This window comes from Nicotiana tomentosiformis, chromosome 6 (genome assembly GCF_000390325.3).
Source record: "Nicotiana tomentosiformis chromosome 6, ASM39032v3, whole genome shotgun sequence".
NCBI lineage: Eukaryota > Viridiplantae > Streptophyta > Magnoliopsida > Solanales > Solanaceae > Nicotiana > Nicotiana tomentosiformis.
The window spans coordinates 35706237-35732579 of NC_090817.1; the positions used below are offsets into that span (position 1 = coordinate 35706237).

General features: G+C 39.2%; 2 protein-coding genes across 5 annotated transcripts; one reads left to right on the plus strand and one right to left on the minus strand.

Annotated features, from left to right (window-relative positions):
* Window positions 1–172: 172 nt before the first annotated feature.
* On the plus strand, window positions 173–2733 carry LOC138893789 (uncharacterized). The gene is made up of 6 exons (XM_070178451.1): window positions 173–346; window positions 921–1049; window positions 1169–1768; window positions 1867–2058; window positions 2143–2436; window positions 2533–2733. The coding sequence occupies exons 1-6, from the start codon at window positions 173–175 to the stop codon at window positions 2731–2733; spliced, it is 1590 nt and encodes a 529-aa protein (XP_070034552.1).
* An 11499-nt stretch (window positions 2734–14232) lies between these two features.
* On the minus strand, window positions 14233–23881 carry LOC104090068 (uncharacterized). 4 transcript variants are annotated; one of them, XM_009595105.4, is made up of 18 exons: window positions 23534–23877; window positions 23109–23165; window positions 22800–22954; window positions 22530–22643; window positions 21595–21660; window positions 20796–20879; window positions 20632–20718; window positions 20082–20173; window positions 19933–19993; window positions 19522–19581; window positions 18767–18827; window positions 17993–18100; window positions 16972–17090; window positions 16822–16893; window positions 16538–16623; window positions 16041–16137; window positions 14996–15304; window positions 14233–14813 (listed from the first exon to the last, which is right to left on the minus strand). In XM_009595105.4, the coding sequence occupies exons 1-17, from the start codon at window positions 23706–23708 to the stop codon at window positions 15173–15175; spliced, it is 1626 nt and encodes a 541-aa protein (XP_009593400.1). In that variant the 5' UTR covers window positions 23709–23877; the 3' UTR covers window positions 14233–14813; window positions 14996–15172. The 4 variants fall into 4 exon arrangements, with proteins under 4 accessions (XP_009593400.1, XP_009593399.1, XP_033510414.1 ...); XM_009595104.4 differs by having other exon boundaries at window positions 23109–23171; window positions 23534–23876; XM_033654523.2 differs by lacking the exon at window positions 14233–14813 and having other exon boundaries at window positions 15252–15304; window positions 16538–16616; window positions 23109–23171; window positions 23534–23880.
* Between the last annotated feature and the right edge of the window lie 2462 nt (window positions 23882–26343).

Sequence of the window (26343 nt, forward strand, 5' to 3'; positions counted from 1 at the left end):
CCTTCCTTTTGTCATTTGCCACTTTTACATCATCTACCTTCCAAATTTCCCAAGTCTCTTTTCTTATTCTCTAACTTACCCATAAATCTGTGATTTCTTTTTGCAAAAGCCCCTCTTCAATTCTATCAAATCTTTGTCACTTTCCTCTATTCCTCACTCCTGAATTCGAAAAATGGCGAAAACGTCACAAACCATTCCTCAGAAGGAGAAGGCTTCATCTTCACAATGTGCCGCCGATGATACACCGATAGAACCACGGCCTGAGGAGTGCGTTCCTGGGGCGTGCGTCCTTACTTATGATTTTAAGGTCGATAAAGGCTCACCGGTCCTTGGCCGATGTGTACCAGTATAGAGTTACATATGTTCGATAACCAAGAAGAACCTCCAACACCTAAAGAAAGATTGCAATTGGGATAAAAAAGAAATAATGATCGCTTCTTCTGACGAAGATATCACTTCTTACATGAAAGGGTTTTTGAATTTGTATACTTATCCTTTCACGTTAGGTCCCCGCGATTCCGTTATTATTGACTTCTATCATCAATACCAAATAACCCTAGGCCAGGTCCATCCTTCCTTTTGGCAGATCGTTATCCTGATCCAATATTTTGTGAGCAAAATCGAGGGGATGCCGTTCACCCTCGACCATCTTATCCGATTATATCATCCTCGACTTTTTTGAGGAGGGTTAATAAAACTTCAGCGTCGGGCTTCCAAGGCTCTGTTCTCAAGTATTGACGAGGACAGGGATCGGGGTTGGATGGGCAGGTTCGTTCGAGTGAGGACTTCAGATTTGATTCCGACCGAAAAGATGCCATTTCCCAAGGAGTGGAATATGAAACGTAAGTGTGATCCTGTTGTTGCTTCTATTTTGTTCTTTCATTTCTTTTCCCATCGACACTTTTCTTTTTGTGATGTAGGGGTTCCCTGGATGCCCGGAGCAGTTCCCGATCTCAAGGATTGGGTACGAGCTCTTGTCTCTACCTCCACATACACCGAGCGCTCATGGCGCGATTAGTCAAAGGGTCGGTGGGAGGCCAAAAATCATGGTAAGCCCCTTTCTCGTACTCTTTGATAGTTCAAACGAGGTAGTTTTCGAATATCTTAACAAAATTTTCCATATGCAGGTCTGGGTAAAGATGCGGTTTTGAGGCCCTCGTCCAACTAGGAAAAAACTTTGGCCTCTGTCTCAAAGCTGGTGAAGGAAAATAAAAGGAAAAGAGCCATCGTTCCCGAAGATCCAAAACCGAAGAAGAGGACGGCTCGTAAGCCGAACAATAATGTCATTCCTTTGACCGTGGAATTAGTTCTGTGTCTAAGGGATGCAGATGAAGAAGAAGAAAAAAATGATGGGTCCGCGCTGGCGGCCCGAATGAAGAGAACCACCGATGCCCCATCGGCTGCTGGTTCGATGACACTTCATGAGGCTCCGCCTCGAACTGAGGATATACCGGAGAAAAATTCGGGTGGAATCCCCGATTTATCGAAGATCGAATATTCATCTCATCGGAGCCAACGGATGGGGGATATGTCTGAAAGGGATCCCCTTCGAACCGAAGAGAATGCTCCAAGTGATTCTTTTGGAGCAGCAGCAATTGAAGATTCACCCACATTTTCCGTTTTTTCCGAAGGGGTGATTCGGGAAGCTCAAGCTCTGGGGGACCTCGATCTAGACAGGCCTCATGATGGAAAGGATCCCTTTCGTGACCTGTTTACCGGTGTCGAGGATGTTGCCGGTACTGGTGATGAACCGGATCTTTTTCATGGGGTGCGGCAGGCTTTGAATCAAATAAGGCTTAAAATTATTTTGTCGATACTATCTTCATGTTTACTTTTCGTTAACTTCGTTTCCTGTTTCTTTTGTAGGCAGCGAAAGTTCATCGAGAAACATGCTCTCGGTCCCAAAATGAGATGCGTCGATACGAGGCCGACCTTCAACGGGTTATTGATGAGAGGAAATCCCTAACACTTCTCTTAGGGCAGAGAGAAGAGGAAATAAAAAACCTCCGAGATGAGTTGGCCAAGGCTTATCGAGATCAGACCGACTTGTCTAAGCAGGTAATGATACTTTTAAAAGCCTATGGGCTTGATACCGGAACGATGGCTAAATTTTTGGTCTCACAGTTGCAGCAAAAAATTGAGATGATCGGGAAGCTTCGTGAGGAGGTCGACGTGATAAAAGCGGAGTCTTTGCAGTGGAAAGAAGGTATAGACCGCTTTGCTACAGAGAAAGAAACTGCTCGAGCCCAGTTATCATCGGTCGAAACCCAACTTCAAAGAATGAATAAAAAAGGCCTGGTTCAAACAAGGAGGATAGAGGAGATCGAGGCTCAGTTGGCCTCTGTACTTGCAAAGGCCAAATCTGATGCCGAAAAGGCAAAGGCCAATGCGGATGCACTCGTGACCGTCTATCGGTCCGATGCTGAGGCTGTCCAGGTCCAAGCAAGAGAGGCAGCCGAGATCACTGATGCTCGAGCACATTGAGATGCCGAACTTGCTAAGTGTCAATCTCTGAGGGAAACCCTTGAGGAGATCCATGCTCGTGTTTTCGATCTCGCTGAAGAGATAAAAGGGGCCAAAGAACTTGAAATAGATGCTGAAGCCCTGGTTTCCGATGGCAATGATGATGACAATGATGATGATGATGATGATGATAGGAGTGAGAGCGGATCCGAGAATGGGGGGGAGCCTGATAGAGAAGAGACCGCTCCTGAGGATGACCAGGAAGCTTAGTCGTTGATTTTTACGTCGTAATCAATCATGTTGATTAATTTGTATAATAGACAATTTTGCCGACTTGCTTCTTTTTTGTCAAAACATTCATACTTAATCAAATTTGGACTTCGTAGCCTCTATGATTGAGCAGGAACTTGAAGTGATGCAGCCTCTTAATTGAGTCAATGATTCAAGCTCGTTGTAATGTAGACCGTAGGCATAATGGTCGAGTGAGTGCTTGCTCGAACTCGATCAAAAAGTAGCCAGTAGGCTTAGTAGTCGAGTGAATGATTCGAACTCAATGTAATGTAGTCTGTAGGCGTTATGGTCGAGTGAGTGCTTGCTCAAACTCGATCTAAACGCAGCCCGTACGCTTAGTAGTCGAGTAAATGACTAGAACTCGATGTAATGTAGACCGTAGGTGTTATGGTCGAGTGATTGCTTGCTCGAACTCAATATAAAAGTAGCATGTGGGCTTAGTAGTTGTAATGTAGCCCGTAGGCATAATGGTTGAGTGAGTGCTTGCCCGAACTCGATCAAAAAGTAGCTCATAGGCTTAGTAGTCGAGTGAATGATTCGAACTTGATGTAATGTAGCCCGTAGGCATAATGGTCGAGTGAGTGCTTACCTGAACTCGATCAAAAAGTAGCCTGTAGGCTTAGTAGTCGAGCGAATGATTTGAACTCAATGTAATGTAGCCCGTAGGCGTTATGGTCGAGTGAGTACTTGCTCGAACTCAGACTAAAAATAGCCCGTAGGCTTAATGGTCGAATTTATCTTAATTCTATTTGCGTAATAAATCTCCAAAATACAGGAATATTTCTTGGATATAAGATGTCAGTAAAGAACTTTCTTTGCAAGTCACTATACATTGTTTCGCGCCTGGGTTCGGGCCAACTACGTGAGCATGGTTCGTCTTGACCATTTGGCTCTTACAACTTTTCCTATTGGAACCCCGTTGTTTGCGAAATAACTTTCTTGCATCGAAACTTGATATATTTGAGGGCTAATGCCCCCTCCCCCAATATTCGAGGTCGATTGTAAAGAGGCCTCGGATACTGTTGTAAGTGCAGCATGATTATGGTTGCCTCATTAAAAACCTTGCCGAGAAAACCCATTTGGGATAAAAACCAGTCTAAGGAAAAAAGAGTGTAACGCATGCTTTTGGATCTTAAGGCTCCGTATTGAGGGGTCCATCGTAGCTCCTGATCGAACTTCTGCAGGGGTCAGTTTTGAAATGTAAATGAATACGGGAGAGTCGTACCTTAGCAGTAGTATCGTTTTAGATGTGACACATTACAATTGTTTGCCGTTTATAATACCGAGCATGTACGATCCTTTTCCGATGTTCTCGAGAACCTGATATGGTCCTTCCTAATTCGGTCCTAGTTTTCCTTCGTTCGGATTTCGGGTATTGATGGTGACTTTCCTTAGCACTAAGTCCCCAGGCTTGAAATGGCAGAGCTTGTTTCTTCGATTATAATATCTTTTGATTCGTTGCTTTTGGGTGGCCAATTGGACGAGAGCAGCTTCTCGTCTTTCGTCTGATAATTCGAGGTTGGTGTTCATAGCCTCGTTACTTGATTCTTCCGTTGTGTATCGAAATCTAGTACTGGGTTCATCGACTTCGACTGGTATCAATGCTTCGGACCTATATACTAAGGAGAATGGGGTCGCCCCCGTACTGGATTTTGATGTCGTCCGATATGCCCAAAGGACTTAGGGTAGGATTTCTCTCCACTTTCCTTTAGTGTCGTTCAGTCTCTTCTTTAGGTTCTGAATGATGGTTTTGTTCGTTGATTTGGCATGTTCGTTCCCACTGGGGTGATACGGTGTTGATAATATCCTTCTTATTTTGTGGTCTTCGAAGAATTTTGTCACTTTGCTGGCCACAAATTGTTTCCCATTGTCACATACTATTTCTGCGGGTATCCCGAATCGGCATATGATATGATCCCAGATAAAGTCTATAACTTCTCTCTCTCTTACTTTCTCGAACTCCTGTGCTTCAACTCATTTAGAGAAATAGTCAGTCATGAATAAGATGAATTTAGCTTTACCTGGCGATGGCAGAGGGCCGACGATATCCATTCCCCATTTCATGAATGGCTATAGGGATAGGACCGAGTGAAGTTTCTCTCCGGGTTGATGGATCACTGGCGCAAACCTTTGGCATTTGTCATATTTTCGAACAAATTCCTTCGCATATTTGCCCATATCGATCCAATAATACCCTGCCCTGATTATTTTTTGGACTAATGGATCGGCACCGGAGTGATTTCCACAAGTACCTTCGTGCACCTCACGTAAGATGTAATCGGTATCTCTCGGACCCAAGTATACTGCCAATGGTCCATCGAATGTCCTTCGGTATAACATTCCATTTGAAGCCACCGTGAATCGAGCAGCTTTAGTCCGTAGGGCTCTTGAATCTTTAGGGTCCGGTGGGAGCTTTGTATCCTTTAAGTATTCAATATACTTATTTCTCCAATCCTAGGTTAAGCTTGTAGAATTTATCTCGGCGTGACCTTCTTTGATCACGGATCTCGAGAGCTGAACGACAGTCCCCGAGCTCAAGTCACCTTCCTCTACCGATGATCCCAAATTCGTAAGTCCCCGTGCATCAGCCTCACTGTTTGCTCTCGTGGAACATGCTGTAAAGTCCATTCTTTGAAATGGTGCAAAGTGACCTGTATTTTGTCCAAACACATTTGCATTCTATCTTCTCGAACTTCGAAGGTTTTGTTTATTTGATTTACCACCAGCAAAGAGTCACACTTGGCTTCGATGACTTCTGCTCCCAAGTTTTTAGCTAGCTCGAGGCCTGCAATCATGGCCTCATACTCGGCCTCGTTGTTAGTCAACCTGGTAGTTTTAATAGATTGCCTAATAGTGTTACCTGTGGGTGGCTTTAAAACTATGCCCAACCCGGACCCTTTTACGTTCGAGGCCCCGTCCGTAAAAAGGGTCCATACCCTTGAGGACGTACCCGATTTCAACAGGAATTCTTTTTCGACTTCGGGTATGAGGGTTGGCATGAAATCGGCCACGAAGTCTGCTAAAATTTGAGACTTGATGTCAGTACGGGGTTGATATTTGATATTGTACCCACTGAGTTCGACGGCCCATTTGGCCAATCGGCCTGATAGTTCGGGTTTGTGCAAAATATTATGAAGTGGGTAAGTTGTTAATACACATATGGGGTGACATTGAAAGTATGGTCGTAACTTTCTAGAGGCGCTTATTAGTGCGAGTGCCAATTTTTTTAGGTGTGGATATCTAGCTTCTGCTTCTCCTAAGGTTCGACTTATATAATAAATAGAAAATTGCGTACCTTGCTCTTCCCGAACTAGGACACCGCTTACTACGATTTCTGATACTGCCAAGTATAAGCAAAGTTTTTCGTCTGTTTTTGGAGTGTGAAGTAGCGGTGGTCTCGACAGATATTGTTTCAGTTCCTTCAATGCATGTTGGCATTTCGGGGTCCAAGAGAAATCGTTCTTTTTTTTGAGTAGGGAGAAAAATTTGTTACTTAGATCTGATGATCTCGAAATGAATCGGCCTAAGGCCGCAATTCATCCCGTTAGACTTTGTACAGCTTTTACGTTGTCCATGATGGTGATGTCTTCGATGGCCTTGATTTTATCGGGATTAATCTCGATTCCTCGGTTTGATACCATGAAGCCGAGGAACTTGCCCGAACCGACCCCGAAAGTACATTTTCCGGGGTTGAGCTTCATGTTGTGTTTCCTCAAAATCTTGAACGTTTCCTGCAAATGGGTCAGATGGTCCTTTGCGCGTAGGGATTTAACTAGCATGTCATAAATATAAACTTCCATTGATTTACCTATTTGTTCTTTGAACATTTTATTTACTAGGTATTGGTAAGTAGCCCCCGTATTTTTTAGCCCGAAAGGCATCACATTATAACAATATGTTCCATATTTGGTGACAAATGAAGTCTTTTCCTGGTCATCCGGGTTCATCCGTATTTGATTATAACCGGAATAGGCATCGAGAAAAGTGAGGATCTCGTAACCGGCCGTGACATCGATCATGCGATCGATGTTGGGTACTGGAAAAGAATCTTTGGGGCATGCTTTGTTTAAATCCTTATAGACCACGCACATTCTAAGTTTGTTTCCTTTTTTAGGCACTACAACTATATTGGCTAACCATTCGGGATATTTCACCTCCCGAATGGACCCTATCTTGAGAAGTTTGGTTACCTCATCTTTTACGAATGCGTGTTTTACCTCGGACTGGGGTCTTCTCTTTTGCTTTACCTGTCTGAACTTAGGGTCCAAGCTTAGCCGATGCGTCATTATGTCTGGTGGAATCCCTGTTATATCTAAATGGGACCAGGCAAAACAATCAATGTTATCGATAAAAAATTGAACAAGCTTCTTCCTGAGTTCGGGGCTGAACCCCGTTCCTAGGTATACCTTTCATTCGGGCCAGTGCTCGATTAGTGCGACTTGCTCTAATTCCTCAATTGTTGATTTGGTGGCATCGGAGTCATCGGGAATCACGAAGGATCGAGGGACCCTCTGATCATCATGTTCTTCGATCATCTGGTTATCTGGTTGGGTCGAAGCCGATGTCTGTGATTGCTATTTGGTGTCTCGTTCTCCTTCTAAGGCCGATCTCTTTACTGACGATGGCGAGGATATTGGTTTGGCTTCCTCGACGGCGAACATTTCTTTTGTGGCTGGTTGTTCTCCGTACACTGTTTTGTTTCCTCTCGATGTTGGGAATTTGAGGACCTGGTGTAGGGTCGAAGGTATAGCTCTCGTATTGTGGATCCATGGCCTTCCGAAAAGGGCTTTGTACCTCATGTCGCCTTCGATCACGTGAAACTTCATTTCTTGGATGGTTCCGGCCATGTTTATTGGTAGAATTATCTCGCCTTTGGTGGTTTCACATGCCATATTGAATCCTTTTAGAACCAGGGCTGCGGGTACGATCTGGTCCCGCAGGCCGAGCTGCTCTAGGACCTTCAATCTGATGATGTTGGTCGAGCTACCTGGATCAATCAACACACGCTTAACTTTAGTTTTATTCATGAGTACGGATATTACCAGTGCATCCTTATGAGGTTGTATGATCGCTTCTGCATCTTCATCATTGAAGGACAAAGTTCCTATGGGTGTGCAATCCTGAGTTCGAGATCGCTTTTCTCTCACAATCGATGTTTTAGTGCGTTTAAGCACTGGTCCCTAAGGGGTATCGACACCACTGATGATCATGTGAATGACGTGCTGCGGCTCTTCCTGCTTGTTTTGCTTGTCGAAATCCCTACTTTTAAAATGGTTCCTCGCCTTATCGCTCAAAAATTCCCGAAGGTGGCCTTTGTTAAATAATCGGCTACTTCCTCTCTTAGTTGCTTGCAATCTTCCGTTCTATGGCCATGGGTGTCTTGATATTCGCACATTTGATTGGGATTCCTTTGGGGCAGGATCGGTCTGCATGGGTCGAGGCCATCTAGTGTCTTTGATGCGTCCGATAGCAGACACGATGGCGGATGCATCAATGCTGAAGTTATATTTCGATAATCGAGGTGCTTCTATAGGATCGTCATATTTATCAGAGCCGCTCTTGCTCATAAGTCCCCGAGAATTTTGCCCTTGATCAATCCTTAGATTGTTCCGAGCGGTGTTGCATGTTGAACCGTTGTTCATCCGATCTACGACGTATGGTTGATATCGGACTCTGTTCGACTTTTGTTCTCTGTCAATCTCCCTTTGGTTTTTAGTAGCTATCTTGTTCTGATGCATGGATCCAGACGGAGCTCCCAACTGGTCATCTTCGGCCCTAATTTTTGACTGATATCGGTTGTGTATATCTGCCCAAGTTATTGCTAGATACTCGATCAAATTTTGCTTCAGCCGACGCGACGCTATCGAACTTTGCTCGTTCAACCCTTGGGTGAAAGCTTGGACGGCCCAATCGTCTGTGACCGGTGGTAATTCCATGTGTTTCATTTGAAATCGGGATACGAATTCCCTCAAAATTTTATTACCTCTTTGCTTTACTTTGAAGAGGTCTGATTTCCTTGTTGCAACCTTTATGGCACCAGCATGTGCCTTTACAAACGAATCTGCTAACATGGCAAAATAATCGATGGAATTTGGCGGCAGATTATGATACCAAATCATCGCTCCCTTCGAGAGGGTCAACCCGAACCTTTTCAACAACACGGATTCGATCTCATCGTCTTCCAAATCGTTACCCTTGATGGCACATGTGTAGGAGGTGATGTGTTCGTTAGGATTGATCGTACCGTTATATTTGGAAATTTCGGGCATACAGAATTTTTTGGGGATTGGTTTTGGGGCCGCACTCGAGGGAAAAGGCTTTTGTATGAATATTTTCGAATCCAGCCCTTTTATCATTGGTGGAGCTCCCGGGATCTGATCGACCCTGGCATTGTATGTTTCTACTCTCTTGTCGTTGGCTTCGACTCGTTTTGTGAGTTCCTCGAATAATTTAGTAATTTCGGGAGTGTTCCCCGATTCTTGCTCGTTTGATTTCACTATGGCGGGCTCCGTTCTGGGGGTAATTTCTCGAAGCAGACTGGGATCTGGCCTGCTTTGTATATGAGTTTAGCTCTGCAACTGAGCTATCGCTACTTGTTGGGTTTGTAATATCTCGAAGATCATGCGCAAGCTGACTCCGATTTCCCCCACGTTATGGGTGTCTCGAGCTACGGATCGAGTACCGCCCTGAATACTTTTTTTCGGTTCGGAAGGTTGGTTCGCTTCAAGAGCCACTTGCGAGTTGACATCTAACGGTACTTCGGCTTGAATTTCAAGTACTTCGATTCGAGCCTCAGTGCCATCGTCAATAGGCTTTCCGGCCCCGGGTACCAAGTTATTGGTCTCATCTTGAAGGCCGGCTTCATGGTCAATAGGTAAAGCCATTGCTGATTCGAAGTTGTAAACTGGTGTGTACTGCAGATTTATATCAAGCAATCACTGCTATCCTTAGTCCCACGGTGGGCGCCAAACTGTTTACCCGAAAAATCAGATAACGTTAAATTTATGTATGGTTCTAAGGATATGTGATACAATTTGATACAAATCGTATAGAGAAATAGAAATATGTGTGTTCTTGGCTATGAGAATGGAAATAATGAGCAAAAGAATGAATAAGGTAAAACAAATCAAACATGAGGACATATCTTTCAATATGAGAAGTGATCTTTTGTTACAGTGTATTCTCCGTGTCCCTATGCTTACAAGAATTCCCCCCTTTTGTAATAGAAAGATCCTACTTTATTTATAATAAAATAAATCATATAGTGGAGGACCCATGATGAATTATCTCTTCCTCGATTTCCGCTAAGATTCTCTCCCTTAGTGAGGTTGTAACGACTCTTGTCTGTGAGCTCGATACTGGCTCGAACTCGTTATTGGGTCGAGCCCTCGGTTTTGGCTTGAGTTCGACCTTCGGAGTGGGCGTAGCGCATTTCCGACCTCAAAGCAATGCCTTGCAGATCGATTTGGCCACGGGCTCGATAAAAGTATCGAGCCGACTCCTCGATCAGCCTTCGGACTCGAGGCTCGTTTGTACTGTCTTCGGAACTCATCCCGACTCCTCTATTTTGACCGTATACAACTTACCAATGGTTTATAATATGTGATGAAATCACTGGTTGAGAGTAGTTACGCTGCCTTTGCGCCTGGCAGGCTGCTTATTGATAATGTGTTGCTAAGCCATGAGCTAGTGAAAGGGTATGGAAGGAAAGAGATCTCACCAAAGAGTTGATTAAGATAGACATACAAAAAGATTATAAGCCTATTGAATGGATATTTTTTGAATAAGTACTCACAGGGTTGAATTTCCTAGAGAAGTTTGTAAGGTGGATTATGACCTATGTCAATATTGTGTCCTATTCCATTGTTATAAATGAAATTCCAACGATCCCATTTTTGGATAATGGAGTGGTCAGACAGGGTGACCACATGTCCCCCTACTTATTTGTTTTGCCAATGGAGTACTTGACTAGATTACTGAAAACTTTAAAGGACAAGCCAAATTTTAATTATCATCTCAGATGTGAGAAGCTAAGCATAATTCAACTTAGTTTTGTTGAAGATTTGCTACTCTTTTGTACAGGTGATGTAGGTTCTGTTTAACTACTATATGAGTGCTTCCAACAATTCTCGTAGGTTTTAGGTTTAATCGCAAATCAGAGTAAAATCTGGGTATACTTTGGAGGTGTACCAGAAAGGATGATAGGAAGGATTACTATGTGGACTGTAAAATTTTTATCTTATGCAAGAAGATCCAATTTTAATTTTAGATTCAATTCGTTTCGTCACAAATCTTTTCCTTACAAAAGAAGATAATCCAAAGAGTTGAATCACTATGTAAGAGATTTTTATGACATGAAAATCTAAAGGAAAAAGAAAAGCTTTGGTATCATGAGACAAAATGTGTTGGCCAAAATCAACAGGTGGATTGAATACAACCAGCCTACATACCTGGAATAAAGCAGCAATACTTAAACATCTTTGGAACCCAAATAAGAAGAAGGACAGGTTGTAGATATACTAGGTACACATATACTATATGAAAAAAAGAGAAGTGTGAATATGACTGCCAAGCAAGCTTCATGGGTGACTCAGAAGATTATACATGCCTCAAAATATTTAACTATAGCTAACATAAGAACATAAGAGGTTCTGAATGCAGAAAACTACTCAATCAGAAGCATGTATGACAAACTAAGAGGGGAGTCCCCAAAGGTAACCAGGAAGAGACTGTTATGCAATCATCAAGGAAGTCCCAAATAGTTTTTTATACTGCATCTTGCTATCCAGCAGACTCTACACCAGAGACAGGCTAAGTAAATGGGGCAGCAATGCAGTACAAGTTGCCCACTATGTGAATATGCAAAGGAGGACCACTAACACATGTTCTTTTAATGCAACTATTCAGCAACCATACGAAGAAAGTTGTTGGTATGGCAGGGCATCAATAGAACTGTAAAAGGATAGAGAGATGAAATTAAATGGACCATATCACATGCAAATGAGAGGCGCTCGCAGACTGAGGTATACAGGTTGATACTTGCTAGAACCATCTACCACATATTGCAGGAAAAAAACTATAGACTGTTTCGGCAGAAGAAAAAGGGCCCTAAAGATGTACCAGGCTGATTGTGAAAGAGGTACACTGCAAAGGGAGCTTGAGGCCACAGCTAGCCAGATATATGCAACAACTTAATTACTACCCATAGTTGTATTCTAACTAAGCATAAAAGGATAGAAGTTTAGTATTGATTAGAGACTGGTCTTGAACTAAGGTTGGGGCTTTCTGTCCAACACAGGGTTCAATTATACTCGTACATTCTTGCCCCCTTGGTAAATAATATACTTAATTACCAAAAAAAAAAAGAGATCTATGTTGTATGTCCATGCAACATATTAATCAACACCATTGTGAAAGAAAACACAAAACAGCCCCTGTGTGTGTGTATATATATATATATATAAGTACATACACCATAATTAGCATCTCAAAATTAATCAATACATGTATTTCTTTCTCAACGGATCCCTCCCCTACTTACCAGACTGAAGACATACATATTTCTTGATAAAAAATAAAGATCTGCAAATCATGAACCTTTTTGTATAAACATGACAGTTTAACTGTTTGTAACTATACATGTATACATGAACATTCTTTAAGGATGTATCAAACATTCCTATCTATATACACACACACTAATTAACGTTATGTTATTCTATATTACCGTAGTAAAATTCTGTCAATGTCCTAAAACAAAGAGAGTCTATAAAATATTCTGCATATTCATTATCATGACAAAAAATTCATACACCTTGCCCCACCTTTTGTTGCGGTGTCTACAACAAAAAAGTTAAAATATAAGCCATGTATTGAAATGGCAATACTCTACTAATAATGATATAATGAAGTAAACTTGTAATGAATAATCTACATATATAACCTTTGGATAATTCTATGCAATATAGGTCTCCACAAATTTCAAGCACTTGGATATATCATATTACAAAAAGGATGTTGTAAGATAAGAGGTTAAACGAAAATTAAATGCTATTTGCATTTAACAACTTATTGGGTCATCATCATGCTAAGGTATCCCTTAGCGCTACTACCTTTTACGGAGTCGAAAAATCAAATGGACCCCTTGAATGGAGCTACAGCAAAAGGTATGCAGTACTTCCTAAAATTAAACACTTTCTTAAGAATGTAAGTCATGATAAGTTAGTGATTTAATAAAATACCTCGAATAAAATGGAATCAAATATAACTTCATGTTTGATGCACCATGATAAACCTGCCATAAATCAACCAATTTTCTCACTGCTATTTGGAGACATTCTTCCCTCTTTTCCTCATCAAGCAGATGAGCATTAGAAATCTAAATAAAACGTGGATCGACGAGAGAAATCATACGATCCTTTTCACTTTCCATCAATTGCCCATGTTGTTCCTTCAAATGGAGAAACATACAAAAATTATGAGCAAACCAAATGGCGGAGGCTTCTCGTCCGCCTATGCCTGCGAAGCCTGGCGAAAATTTCTTAGGGTGCCTCCTCTCAGGGGCGGAGCCACAGTGCTGTTTGCGGGTTCGGCTGAACCCAGTAGTTTTTGTTCAAACCCTGTATTTGTACGAAGAAATTCAATAAATATGTACAAATCATTAATTTAGAACCCAGTAACTTAAAAGGATTATAATCTCGAACCCGTAAGGTTCAAATCCTAGCTCCGTCTCTGCCTCCTCTGACACTTAGTTTCCGCGCTTGATTCCTCCTCCTAGACTTGGATGCTAAGCAAAACGCGATGGGAGGAGTACATTGCTTCCCATTTGCGCTCCTGGGCTTTTGCACGCCTAGCGTCTACGCAGGCACCAATGCCTGTCCAACTAATTTTCTTGTTCAATTTTCGTCCTTTTGCCCACTTCTATCCTGAGCCTCTTCCAACATGTAAAATATTTATATATGTAATCCCTTTTTAATGACCTTTCCATCATTATGTGGGTCTGTATGCCCCTTGCCTCATTAAGTATCATTAAAGCTTCAATTAGAGACAAAGTTATTAGAAATTATAATTAATACGACTTAACATTGATATAAAGTCCAATGTCATCAAACTCAAGATTAAGCCAGTGACTCAACTAGTGTATTTATAGGACTATGGCTTATCAAGTGGATATATACACGCACAACTATTTGTTTACAACTGTTCTTCTAACCGCACTAACTTGACTACATTGCACCGCACCTCACTCTTCAACTAACATAACTAACTTTTCCTCCAAAGTCTTGATCAGCAAATATCTCTTGCTTATGACATGGCCTCCTAGCTGGCATGTGAGTTGTTTTGTGAGCTCCTTTGTGCATCACTAGAGGCCAGTATGTATCCCAGAGACCCATATTAAAAAGGTTGGAAAACAAAGAAGGGAGAAATACTATTGTAATATTCTGAAATCTTAATGACACTAGAATAAACAGAAAAGAGTTTTGGTTCATACTTCATACGCATCAATCATTATCATTAGAAGAAAAATATCTGATTCAGAAATGTCTCGTTCGCTAAAGTGGGAAGTGGGAACCTTCACATTATATAATTGGACGGATAAAGATTATCTGACGCAAAATACAGTTCAACCTACAATGTCTGATTCCCAAATTCAATACTTAAACAGCCAAATTTTTATCACTTGGACAACCCCGCCTGTTCACATTTAGTAATTGAGGGACCACATAAGTCTCCTTTGTGAGTCTTCCCCTTGGCAGAAGACAGACACCATACACAGGCGGGGTTTTTGCAAAGAGACAAAGAAAAAGCCTCAGAATTCACCTAGCAGTCATTCGAGATGTTTTCACACCTCAGATTTCTTGTGGATGAGAGCAATACAGCTTGCCATCTCTGCATGTAATCTTTCAGCAACCGGCCACTGTAATGCCATACAAAATGATATTTCATCTTGCCACAGTATGCTTTTAACTTATATGATTGTTGTACCACATGATGACCTTTGAGATCTCAAACCCTGAGACTGGATTAAAATCTCGCATCTAAGGCTTTGCGTCACCAGCCTGAAATTATTGAAGGAAAAAATATAACTGACATAATTAAGTAAATAAAAGTATGCTCTTTCTAGCAGCTTAAGCTTCTAGATTAGTTGATCAACAATGTGATTTATTTGACACGCGCATGTTTTACAAAAGAACTAAGTCAAGCAGGAGCTCATAAATATCAAATTGATGGCCAGTGCTACCTGAGAAATATATGACGAGTGATGCTCTGAACTCTTATGCTGAAAGAGCCAAAAAGTTATGATCAGAGAAGGAAAGGCATAAAAGCGGCACTTTGATTGTCTGCAGCTCCCGAAGATGCTTTTAGACGACATACTAAGAATTTGTGAAAACTGAAACATGCTCCACTCATTCTGGATTTATTGAGATCTAACCAGACGAGCTGCAAAAGCTCCATCAAGTTCATGCTTCACAGGATTAGACATGTAGAAACCTCGTGTGGTGACAAAATCCTCCGGTACATATCTGTTCACAGGATCAATTTCGAATTCCTGCAAGGAAAAAGATGGTGACAGTTAGAGCAATGTGCAGGACATTCAACATTTCCCTTACAGGAATAGCAACTAGAACACCTGCCCCCTCCCCCACCCTCAAACACAAGAAGATGGAATAATGCTTTCAATTACAATAATATACAGCACTATCAACTTTAGCCCTGCAAGGTCAGGAATGATGTTGACAATTAAAATAATAGACAGAACTATCAAAGTTAGCCCTGCTAGTTGAACTTTTAAACACATATTTGGTTCTATTTGTTTCTTCGATAAGTACGTCGCTCTATTATTGTCATGACAAGGGTGAGCAATCTGGTCCCTCGAGAAGAAGACCAATTTATCACTAAACCAGAGAGAACACATGGGACAATCAATTTAGGCATGAGAATGCCAGAATAAGATGCCCAAATTATGAAAAAGAGGATATATGAAGAAAAGATGAGAGGGTTTATACCAGCAATCTCTCAAAAAATGATTTCTGAAACTCCAGTTTCTTCTCTCATTTTTTCATTTTTTAAAATTTTGGAATTTCATCTGTCTTCTATTTGACAACAATAGGCCCGTGCTTTCTATATAAAGCATATAGTCTCATTTAGCACAGCCTCAATAGGAAGCAAAATCCTCACTCTTTAATACCTGAAATGGGTTTTGAGCATGATATATGTGCTATATCTGATTTTTATGAAAGAACCAACTCATAATAGATAAAGCAATTTCCAGTCAAAATTCTTACTGGATGCCTTAGAAGAAAAGCTTCAATTCTTTCCTCATTTTCTTCAGGGTCAATGGAACATGTGCTGTATATTATAACTCCACCTGGCTTCACCAACCTGCGGATGCAGAACAAAAGCATATAAAGGAAACAAAAAACAGAACCTCATATGTTAATGTGTAAAGCTAGTCACTCAATCATAATGCATATAACCAAGAGGCATTTCAGATTGTAAGTACATGTAGTAGCAGTAAGAAACTTTAACCAGCTTTGACTTGATAAAACAGGCAACTTGAGTTATAATTAACATCAACCCAGCTTGTATATCTCATTTTCCAACTCTCTTGTACTCAGTAGGAGAAATGTTTATAAAGATATGCGCCTTCTTTTGATCCGCTTCTGAACTTGCATTATCCTCGCCAGTCACCAACATTACTAGGAAAAAGCTACTCAATATTGGCAGCAGCAATTAAGGTCAAGATTGCACTTAGTTTATGAATTAAGAACTATGGTTTTACCTGGAAGCTGAATCGAGAAGTTCATCCTGTAAATGTTTAAGCTGCTCCATATCTTCCTGTTTCCTATTCCAACGCAAATCTGCTCGCTTTCGCAAACAAAGAGGAAATATACATTTCAAATGTCCCAGCTACTACTACCTATGGTTTAAAGAAAGATGAAACAACAGAAGCAAGAATAACGAATGTGACATAAGAAGAAGAGGAATAAAGGACCAAAACTTTTAGCACCCATGCAAGCTTACATCGAACAATAGAAATTGCACACGTCTCTAGAATGAAAATACCTTAGAAAGAACACCCAGCCCTGAACAGGGTGCATCCAGCAAGACTTTATCCCATTCTACGACCTTATCGGTCTGCCAAAAGTTAAACCAGGGATTAGCAGTTGGAAACTAATATACCATGTATTTTTTTTACAACTTGCACGTTCTTACAGAAAAAGTTCGAAGATCAGCATGGATAGTACTGATAACATCAATAACTTGGTGCAATTTGGCTGTCTCTTTGAGTATCCGCAACCGACCTTCATTTATGTCGACGGCAAATAATGTACCTGACAAACAAGTAAAGCACTGGAGTGTAGCGTTAAAGAGTCAACAAACATAACTTCCATACATAAGAAAAGGTTAATGACCAGAATTGCTGGCCAAACACTATGCATATAACTATTTAAATAATCCACTGTTGAAAATGCTGAAAATATGCAATGCTTTAACAAGGCTAAGTCACCAATGATCAATAGTTATAAAAAAAAAAAAGGCTTTCTCCAGTTGTAAAACAAAAAATATGACGAGCCATCTTGATTCTGAAACTCTCGAAAGAGAAAAATAGATATTACAAAGCAACGAACCTGGTAACTTTTGATTGAGTTACTTTTAGGCAACAGCAACAACATAATACCCAAATGCGATCCCACAAGTGCGGTCTGGGGAGGGTGGGATGTACTCAAACCTTACCCCTATCTTGTGTGAGGTAAAGAGGTTGTTTCCGATGGACCATCGGCTCAAGAAAAGTGTTTTCAAAACAGGTTTGAAAAATACAAGAGTAAAAAAAGCTAAGATGAAAATACTGAAGAAAAGAAAAGCATTGCCAGTAAAAGTTACTTTTCGGCACCAACAATTAATAAATGTAATTAGCGATGGACAAGGGAATATGGCGGTTGTATAGCAGACACCATGATTGTCTACTTTTCCAGGACAGGCATCCTCACCTATGTTTTATTTCATTACTACAACAACAACAACAACAACATACCCAGTGTAGTCCCACAAGTGAGGGTTTTATTTCATTACTGAATACACAAATTTAAATTCTGCATGTGCTATGCTCCTGTTAGAAGATCTTGCCTTTAGTTAGCTCCCAAAATATGTAATAGGACAATATTTTTCCATGTAATTTCAGCTCTAAAAGCTTTCATCTGTCAACTATGACGAGCAAGGTTTATATGAAGGTTACCTTGGCCATTCAAGCGGGAAGCCATGAACAAGGTTTTCCCTCCTGGAGCAGCACAACAATCAATAATGCTCTCACCAGGTTGAGGATCAACAATAGAGACTACTAATCCTGCAGTAATTAGGGTTATTAGGGGAATGATACACATCCTTTTTCACCATTTATGATATTTGTACAGGTTTCAAACTCGAGCATAAACAAATGCATTATCACAATGAGGCCATCGAATTTGGAATATGAGATACAAGTCAATGACCAACAAAATACCAATCCATTTTTCAAGTAACTGGACATTAGTTTCCACAGTATATAACTTGTAAAAGGAAGGGGAGACACTCTGACAAAGAGTGTGGATCAAATTAAGCAAATCATAGTAGAAAATTATGAACAAATGGAAAGTAAAGATGGAATTTTCTTTTTCTTCGCGATGATATGTGATACAGTTCATTGATGTATGAACATCCCTGTGAGTAATAACTCAATTTCTCAATTATGATCCTTGGAACATAGATATGTGAATGGTCCAAGTTATCCAAACGAAGCCAAACTCTCCTTCCTTAATCGTGTTGACTAGGAGAGCATATGAAAACAACTCTGTGTTGTCAAAGTTTTCTTAAATTGGAACTACTCCCCCTGCCCGCTGAAGGAATAGTTGTATATCAAGCCAAGGTTCAAGGGATAACTGAAAATGAAAGAAGGAATCTCTTGTAACATACTCAACTACACATTTATTACAAGTCCACATACTCCACATTTTGAGTTCTGTGAGGCGATTACCGGCACTTTCATCCTGGACTGCACAGAAGCCTTCTTTTAGTAACCCAGCCTGTATAACATTCTGAAAGAAGAGACCTTAAAAAGTCAATTGAGCTGCAAAATACATAAAATGCACATATGAAACTAAGAATTAAAGACCAAGTCAAATTTTTAAATGACATAAAAATATATGACAACACTTCCAATCAACATTATTTGGTGTCATCTAAAATTCTACATTAAGTATGTGACTTCATCTCTCCATTTTTTTTTTGACAATGTAACATGTATATTTGTAATAATCAATCTTCAGCACGAAGGAAGTGCTGGAAGCCAAAAGAATCATCTCTCCATTTCTTCCAGCTGAATTTGTCCATAACCAGAATCAGTACCATAGCGGAAACAGTTAAGACTGCCTTTTCTATTTCTTTGATATGGTAAACCCCACCCGATAAACCCCTCTATTCAGGAGTCAATGATGGCCCTTTTCCCAATTTGCTCTTCTGGTGGCTCAAACCCCAACCTCTTTGTTAGAGATGAAGGGCCCTATCCCTCACATTTCAACAGTTGACACTACCTTTAAATCAAGTCTCTGCGGTAATTTTGAGAGCTAAAAAGAAAAGGAACACGCATTCTGGTTTCTTCTTTATAAGTAACTAATTATTGATCGCTACTGAAGTCACCTATCAAAATAGAAAAAATCTACATCAATGGCATAAAGATGATCTTATAGTAAACACTGTTTGAGGATCTTAAGAACCTTGTTGAAGTCATACCTGCATTCCAGTTTTAATACGAACAAAATCATCCAAGTATAGAGAAGGCTCATGTGGAACCTAAAGTTCAAGAAAGGAAATGAATGAGTCATTGTAATACACGAAACAAATGCAGAATCTTGCAGAATAATTCAGAAAATATGATGGTGTCAAGTAGTGTCTAGGACACTCATCCTATTTTGTTATTTAAAAAAAAAGGCAGAAGAAGACTCTGGTATGATGGACTTCTATTCAGAGTTCTAAAAGTCTTAACTACTAATGAATGATATCTATTGAACTCTCTTTGGTCAACTAGACATTCAAAATCTTAGAGTTCTGAATAAGGTATATTACCAAAGATAGAGAGACAGAGAGTCCAGAAGTGATCCTAAATTTGTTATCAGTATGGAATGAAATGCATCTAAATATTACCTTCAACATTTTAAGTCTTGAGACTAGATCAGCCCCTGTCAAACCTTTCCCAGTATTTGCCCTAGTTTTGTTAAACGATACGAACACAAAAAGTGTCACACTATCATCCAGAGAAAGGGTAAAAGAGGAAAGAAAGCTTCATCATATACCGTAGACTGAAACTGGGAGAGCTGTTATTCCATGTCATAAGTTTAATAGCTTCGTCCCGTCCAAAATACTTTGTCCATCTTCTTACCATCCACTGGGAAACATAGTAAAGGAATGTATAGAAGAAAGATAAGAGATGTGAAAAGATAGTCATATGACTATGCTTATAATACTATAATTTGTGATGTTCTAAAGCATAGAGGAAAAAGATTTGTGATAAGAGGACCATATAATTGGAGTATCATGAAAAATTTCCAAACCATGCAACAAAATGAGGGCCATTTTGGTAAGTTCTTAAGCAAACTCGCTAGAACTTAAACCAAATCCATATGATTAAACCCAAGCATCATTTTATCTCCAACCAGAGTTATGAATCAATGACAGAACTCACCGTATGGATGAAGAAATATACATCATTGAAACACTGAAACTTCCAAACATGAATTTAGAAAATTTATTTGACACAACCATGGATGTACAGGACATTTTGCTAAAATATCAGACTTGGATCTTCTAAGACAAAAGATTAAAAAAGAAACAGTTCAAACGTACAACTGGATGAGAGTAAAGAGTGGCAAGACCACGTGCTTGCTGACGATCATCACCGTCCACTTTTACTGCCGGAAGGGAATCACTCTCCTGCAGACATGAAAAAATAAATGTCAGGGAACCAGTAGATATTGTTAGATCCTATGTGCTGGTGGAATAATACATACCTTAAGGACAATTAGTTTCCTGAGAATCCCATTAACCAAGTTACCGGCACCAGGTCTAAGAGCAACCTTAGCGAGCTTTACATTCTGCAGTTAGATTTTAACATCCGAAAAAGAAGTATGCTTACATTACTTTGCATAAAGAATGTTCATCTCACTTATCAAAATGAAACAAAAAGAGATAATGTTTATTTTCAAAAGATATGAAGTGAACATGCTATGCTCTGTATTCATCCTTTTCCATTCTAGGATGTCAAATGGATGCTACTGAAATGTGAACTTTACTCATGAGTCATCTCCTAATGTAGCACCCGATATTCAATTTAAATACAAAAATACAGGTCTAAGCTGCATATTAGTTTGTCTCTAGAATAGATTGAGGCAAGACAACTAAATATCAACCATCATATTATTTCCTTTTTTCATGGTAGACCCCCATCCCACGGAAACCCCACCACCCCCCAGCCCAGGGGTCAATGGTGGTCTTTTCCAATTTGCTCCTCTTGCGACTCAAACATCCAACCTCTTGATTGAAAGTGGAGTGCTCTTGCCACTAGAACAACCTCACCTATCACCAAGCATCTTTTTTTTCCTTTTCTTTTCCCTCACTTCCTCCAAAATTGTGACAAGGCTCCATGCAAGCTCAAAGGTGGTAAGTAGTTATACCATCAGCTTCATTTCTAGGTTCCCCAGAATATAAATTCACATCCATCTTTCTTGACAGACGTCAAATTAGCTTCATCAGAATAACTAAATCAAAATAGAACAGCCATTGTAGACCAAAATAATGAGCTAAACGTACCTCGTCTACAACAGCATATGGTGGCATATCTAATTTGGTGATCTCATAGAAACCAATTCGAAGAATCTAACAACATTTTCAAAGCAAAAGTCAGTTGAGAGGGATTATAAATGACCTAGCAAAATTCAAAGGTTAAAAAGACAGAACGCAGAAGGGAAGAAAAGAGAGAACTCAGGTCCAACACTTTTAATTTCCCAGGTAGTCCTATCAGTGTCAAGCTCTGCAGTGCCCATACAGATGAATAGGATAGACCACCATATTGCATTAGCATTTCAGCCTCTGAGATGTGCTTTCTTTAGCATTGAGCATACACCTATTTGCCTCAGATGTTATTTAGATTTTAAAGCTTATCACTATGTATTTCTAAATAGAAAATAAATGCACCGGTAATGTATACTCCATTGGAGTGATAGCCATGTTGACTATGACCTACCAATGCCACACGAAATAAATCATTCGGGCATAATGACATTCTAAATCTTGCAGGTACATTATGCTTGACAGAACCTCATCAGCCAACATGTATAACAACCATTGTTTAGATTAAGAAGGCCTATTGTAAGTCAAAGATTGCATTCTATCATCATCATTCATTCACATTAATTTTGGTTCTAGGTGGTTGATACAACTCATAAATTTCTTAAAAGGCACCTTGTTTCATAAAGGAACTCCATAGTGATCCTCCTTTCCTCTTTTAGTTTTAATTATTAATTTCACATGGATGCTATTTTAAAGGATCCTCCAATAATTAAACCATCGATGAAATAACTTTGTTTGAAAAAGAAATTTATGACTGCTCCTTTATTTTTGGTACTTAATAATTAAATTCAAATAGATGCTATTTGAGAGGTTCTCCAATACTTAAACCATGGCAACAAAATATATTCTATTGGATGCTCTAAAAGAAAAGAACCCAAAAACAGAAGCAAATATACCTGTAATAGAAGAGGTTCCATGCTTCTGAATGTACTCTCATCGTGGCATAACGAAAGAATCAAGTGATCAAGATATCTTCTCCAGCGAATGGTACCTCCAACAACCTCCGTGACCTACAACATAAATATTTCAAGAAATCCATAAGGACAGGTGCTCTGATATTGTGATGGAAAAGAGAATCTCTTGAAAAAAAAAAAGTGAAAATCATAAGTGAATTAGAAGACAATTAATGATATGGTAGTGAAGAAATGGCCAAGAGAGAAACAAACCAGTCTTAAATCTCTGTCTTCTAAGTGACGAGTGCGAAATCCAAGAGTTCTTTCAACATATCCCATTTCATTCTCCCCTGAACCCTTTCCTTGCTCATTCAGAAGATCAGCAAATGCACCACCCAGCTCTATGCGCATTAATCTTACCGCAGACACTGTAAAATAGACACGTGACATGAAGATAAGAACAAATAAACAGCAACTAAACAAATTTCTTAACACTAGTAAAAAACTGTCAATTAAATGCAAAACGAAATCAACTTTACAACCCAATAAGCGCATTAAAAAGTTGAAATTACAGTGGCTTACCAGCTCTATGAGGAGAAACTTCTAAATTCAGCTTCTGTGTATTCCTTGGAGGACTGCCTGAATCTTGACATAAAAATTCCCGAGTAAATCCAGAAAAGGGCAGAACTTGAAGTTAGTCTTAAGGATTTAACTTGGATAGACACACTACAACAAGAAAAACAACTAAGCCTCAATCCCAAAAAGCTGGAGTCGGGCTATATGAATACTCACTAATCATGTAACTTCATTTAAACTCATCCCGTTGCAATATTATATAGAATAAAGATTTTTTTTTTTTTTAAAAGTACAAGAAGTTCTTTATATTTTTTTACTGACATATCAATTGAGCAAATGAAAGCATCTTTTTGTTTTTCTACTTAGACATTTTTGCCAGTTTTTCTGTCAACTACCGAACTGTTAGTGCTGGAAGTGATGATGTTACTTACCTGTTTTTCTGCTGATTTTCTTTGGAAATTTGACTTGTTTAGTGGAATGGGATTCATAAGAAGAAGTTGCAGAGAGCTTTGCAAAATGGAGTATCCGACCCGAAAGCAATTGGGGCAGTGAAGGCATAATTGTATGTCTGAAGGAAGACGCCGGAGAATTGGATGTTTGCATCATTGTTATCTGTATAAAAAATTGAATCGAATTGTCTGAGGATACTTCAGTGACTATTTGTATTTGTACTCCATATCTCTTTTTGATAAGCCACGCCTTAACAAACTAGTGACTTAAGGACTTAGTTACTACAAGGTATTGTTATGAGCATGCTAAATGAATTACTATGAAATAGAAATACGCCCGCCCCCTTTCAATTTGTATGAATAATTTGACTAATAATGGATTTTAAGAAGATTTATATATATATATATATATATATATATATATATATATATATATATATATATATATATAAAAATAAATTTTACGGTACATACTAATAGTTTGCACTCTTGGTTTGTAGTTAAAGGTGGCTAACGGGCCAAACTGTCCCGGTGTATAAGGGGCCGGATAGAGACGCGCTGGAGAAGGAACCGATTTGTGCCGGTTGAGATTTTATTATCGATGGACCGGACCGGTATAGACCGATAATGTCACATTAAAGAGTAACCGTTTACCCGGATCAGTTCAACGACTGTAATTTTTTATTTATTTTTTAAGGCATTTGACCGTTGGCAAAGGTGAGCTCTTATTTTGATTGTTGGCAACGGTCAGCTCTCGTTTTGATCGTTGCCCAACTGCTGGAATTGCAAAAATAGTCTTTTTGTGACTTTTTTTAAATAATAACATCTTTATTATTTACTAGTTTAACCCTTTGAAAAATTATAAATAGACCTCCCCTCTTCTTCATTTCTTCGGTCATCTCTAAAGTCTCAATTGTCATTCTCTCATTCTCCTAAATTACTATCAACTATTTCGCTCTCTTCTTTTCTTTTCTTTTTTGAATTTTTGTGGTGTTATTTGAACTTTGAAAACTGAAGTTTAAAAGAGTCGGAGTAGCGACGAGCAAGTTCATTTGTGGTAACATTGGAGTTACATCAATTGTTCAAATTATGGCGCAATTCGGCTCTTTCTCTTATTTAATTTTTTTTGCATATTTTCAAATTTTAGTAGTTAAATTTTTTACAATATATTACGAGTTTGTAGATAATGAATAGAAAAAGATGTGCTAGTTCAACTATGTTTCTGAAACATCACCTGATAATAATATAGATTATGAATAATTAGAGGAAGATTATAGTATAGAGATAATGAATTAGAAATTTAAGATGAGACACTACCTACACCTAGCAGTGTTGGAGTTGGTCAGACCCAATATAGTAGGGGTGGTCGTGACACTAGTAGTCTAGTTCTTTGCCTTTATAGTAATCTAGTAATTTGCATTTATACTTTAGTTTGAATTGTAGTCTTTATTTTGTTAAGTCCAAGAATCTATCTCTAAGTTATAAATAATTTGTCTTTAATTGAGTCCTTAAATTACATATATTTATCACTATTTAAATTAATTATTATCATGTATCTTGGTAACTGACATATTTTTCTTAAAGAGTAACTAATTTGATAGTATTACGTAGGAATGTAGACATTGAAATATGCGTCTTGTCAGTGTATATCTCATATTTAAAAAATTGATCAAAAATTAAAAAATAAACCGACAAAAATCAAACCGATTATAAATGGGCTTGATTGGTTTGGTTTGGTTTCGATATTTGAAAATTTGACTTAATTGGTTTGATTTTTTTTAGGAGAAAACGATCCAAATCGAACCACAAACATCCGTATTAGAGGGTAGTAGAATGATACAACATTCCGAAGCTAGGTTTTGATATTCTCAAAAAGAAACTTCCAAGATATGAAAATTTCAAGAAGGGTTTCCTATTTTAAATGTATCCTTAGGATGAGAGATTACCCTTTTGAGAGATTAAACAAAGAATTGAAGAAACAATCATGTAATAGCGAGCCAGCTATTGTGTTCTCATCTTCAGACGGGTGAATGGGACTGCCAGGCACAATCCCCAATAACTCATTTATTCCACCAGACAACGGGTACTCAGTGTTCAGCTGCGTCCTCTCCTCATCAGTCACTCCAAACCGGCGCATCATCAAATTCAGTGACCCATAGATATACCTGTTGAAGTTCTCCTCACACTTATTCTGAGCTGTCGTGCTCAGCTTGGTAGTGGTGTCCAACAGTGCCGTGATATTCAGCAATACCTTAAGAGCTTCCACCACCTCATTGTACCTTAGGTACTCAGGATGCCTGCTGTACAGGTTAAAATTGGTGAGTGACAGGTGGATGCTCGAAGAGTTGACACATGAAAGAAAAGACGAGTAAGATATGAGTCAGTGAATAACTGGCACTAGTTACGAATATGTAACTGGTGCTGAATAAATTTTGAAGTCATTGGAGCCAGGGACAAATATCTGAAAGGAAGATTTTGGTTAGAAAAGACATGATTCAATGAGCAATCGTTACTAAGAATCTTTGCATTTATACCCAACTGTTATGCAACCATCAAGAGGGGTTTTATTTATATTAAAGAAGTGTATGATTAGGGGATCTTGTTTCCCTGAGTTAAGCTATAAATATGAGAAGTTTTATTCATCGTAGGACACAAAAAATCCTTTGTACACAAAAGGAAAATCTACTCTTACTCTATTAAACAACATTCTCTCTTTATGTTCTTCACATTGCTCTTATTATTGCCACCGGAGAAACGGAGCCCGTAGTCAGGCTTGTATTTTCTTCAAATTT

Bases quoted from the DNA above. Each gene is read 5' to 3' on its own strand.
- LOC138893789 (XM_070178451.1), top strand. From the start codon at position 173: ATGGCGAAAACGTCACAAACCATTCCTCAGAAGGAGAAGGCTTCATCT. The intron at 347-920 runs GTATAGAGTTAC...TTTGTGATGTAG, and splicing joins TCCTTGGCCGATGTGTACCA to GGGTTCCCTGGATGCCCGGA. The intron at 2,437-2,532 runs GTCCAAGCAAGA...ACCCTTGAGGAG, and splicing joins CCGATGCTGAGGCTGTCCAG to ATCCATGCTCGTGTTTTCGA.
- LOC104090068 (XM_009595104.4), bottom strand. From the start codon at position 23,708: ATGATGCAAACATCCAATTCTCCGGCGTCTTCCTTCAGACATACAATT. The intron at 20,880-21,594 runs GTACGTTTAGCT...ATCTAACTGCAG, and splicing joins CATATGCTGTTGTAGACGAG to AATGTAAAGCTCGCTAAGGT. The intron at 18,101-18,766 runs GTAATCGCCTCA...TAATTACTGCAG, and splicing joins AGTCCAGGATGAAAGTGCCG to GATTAGTAGTCTCTATTGTT.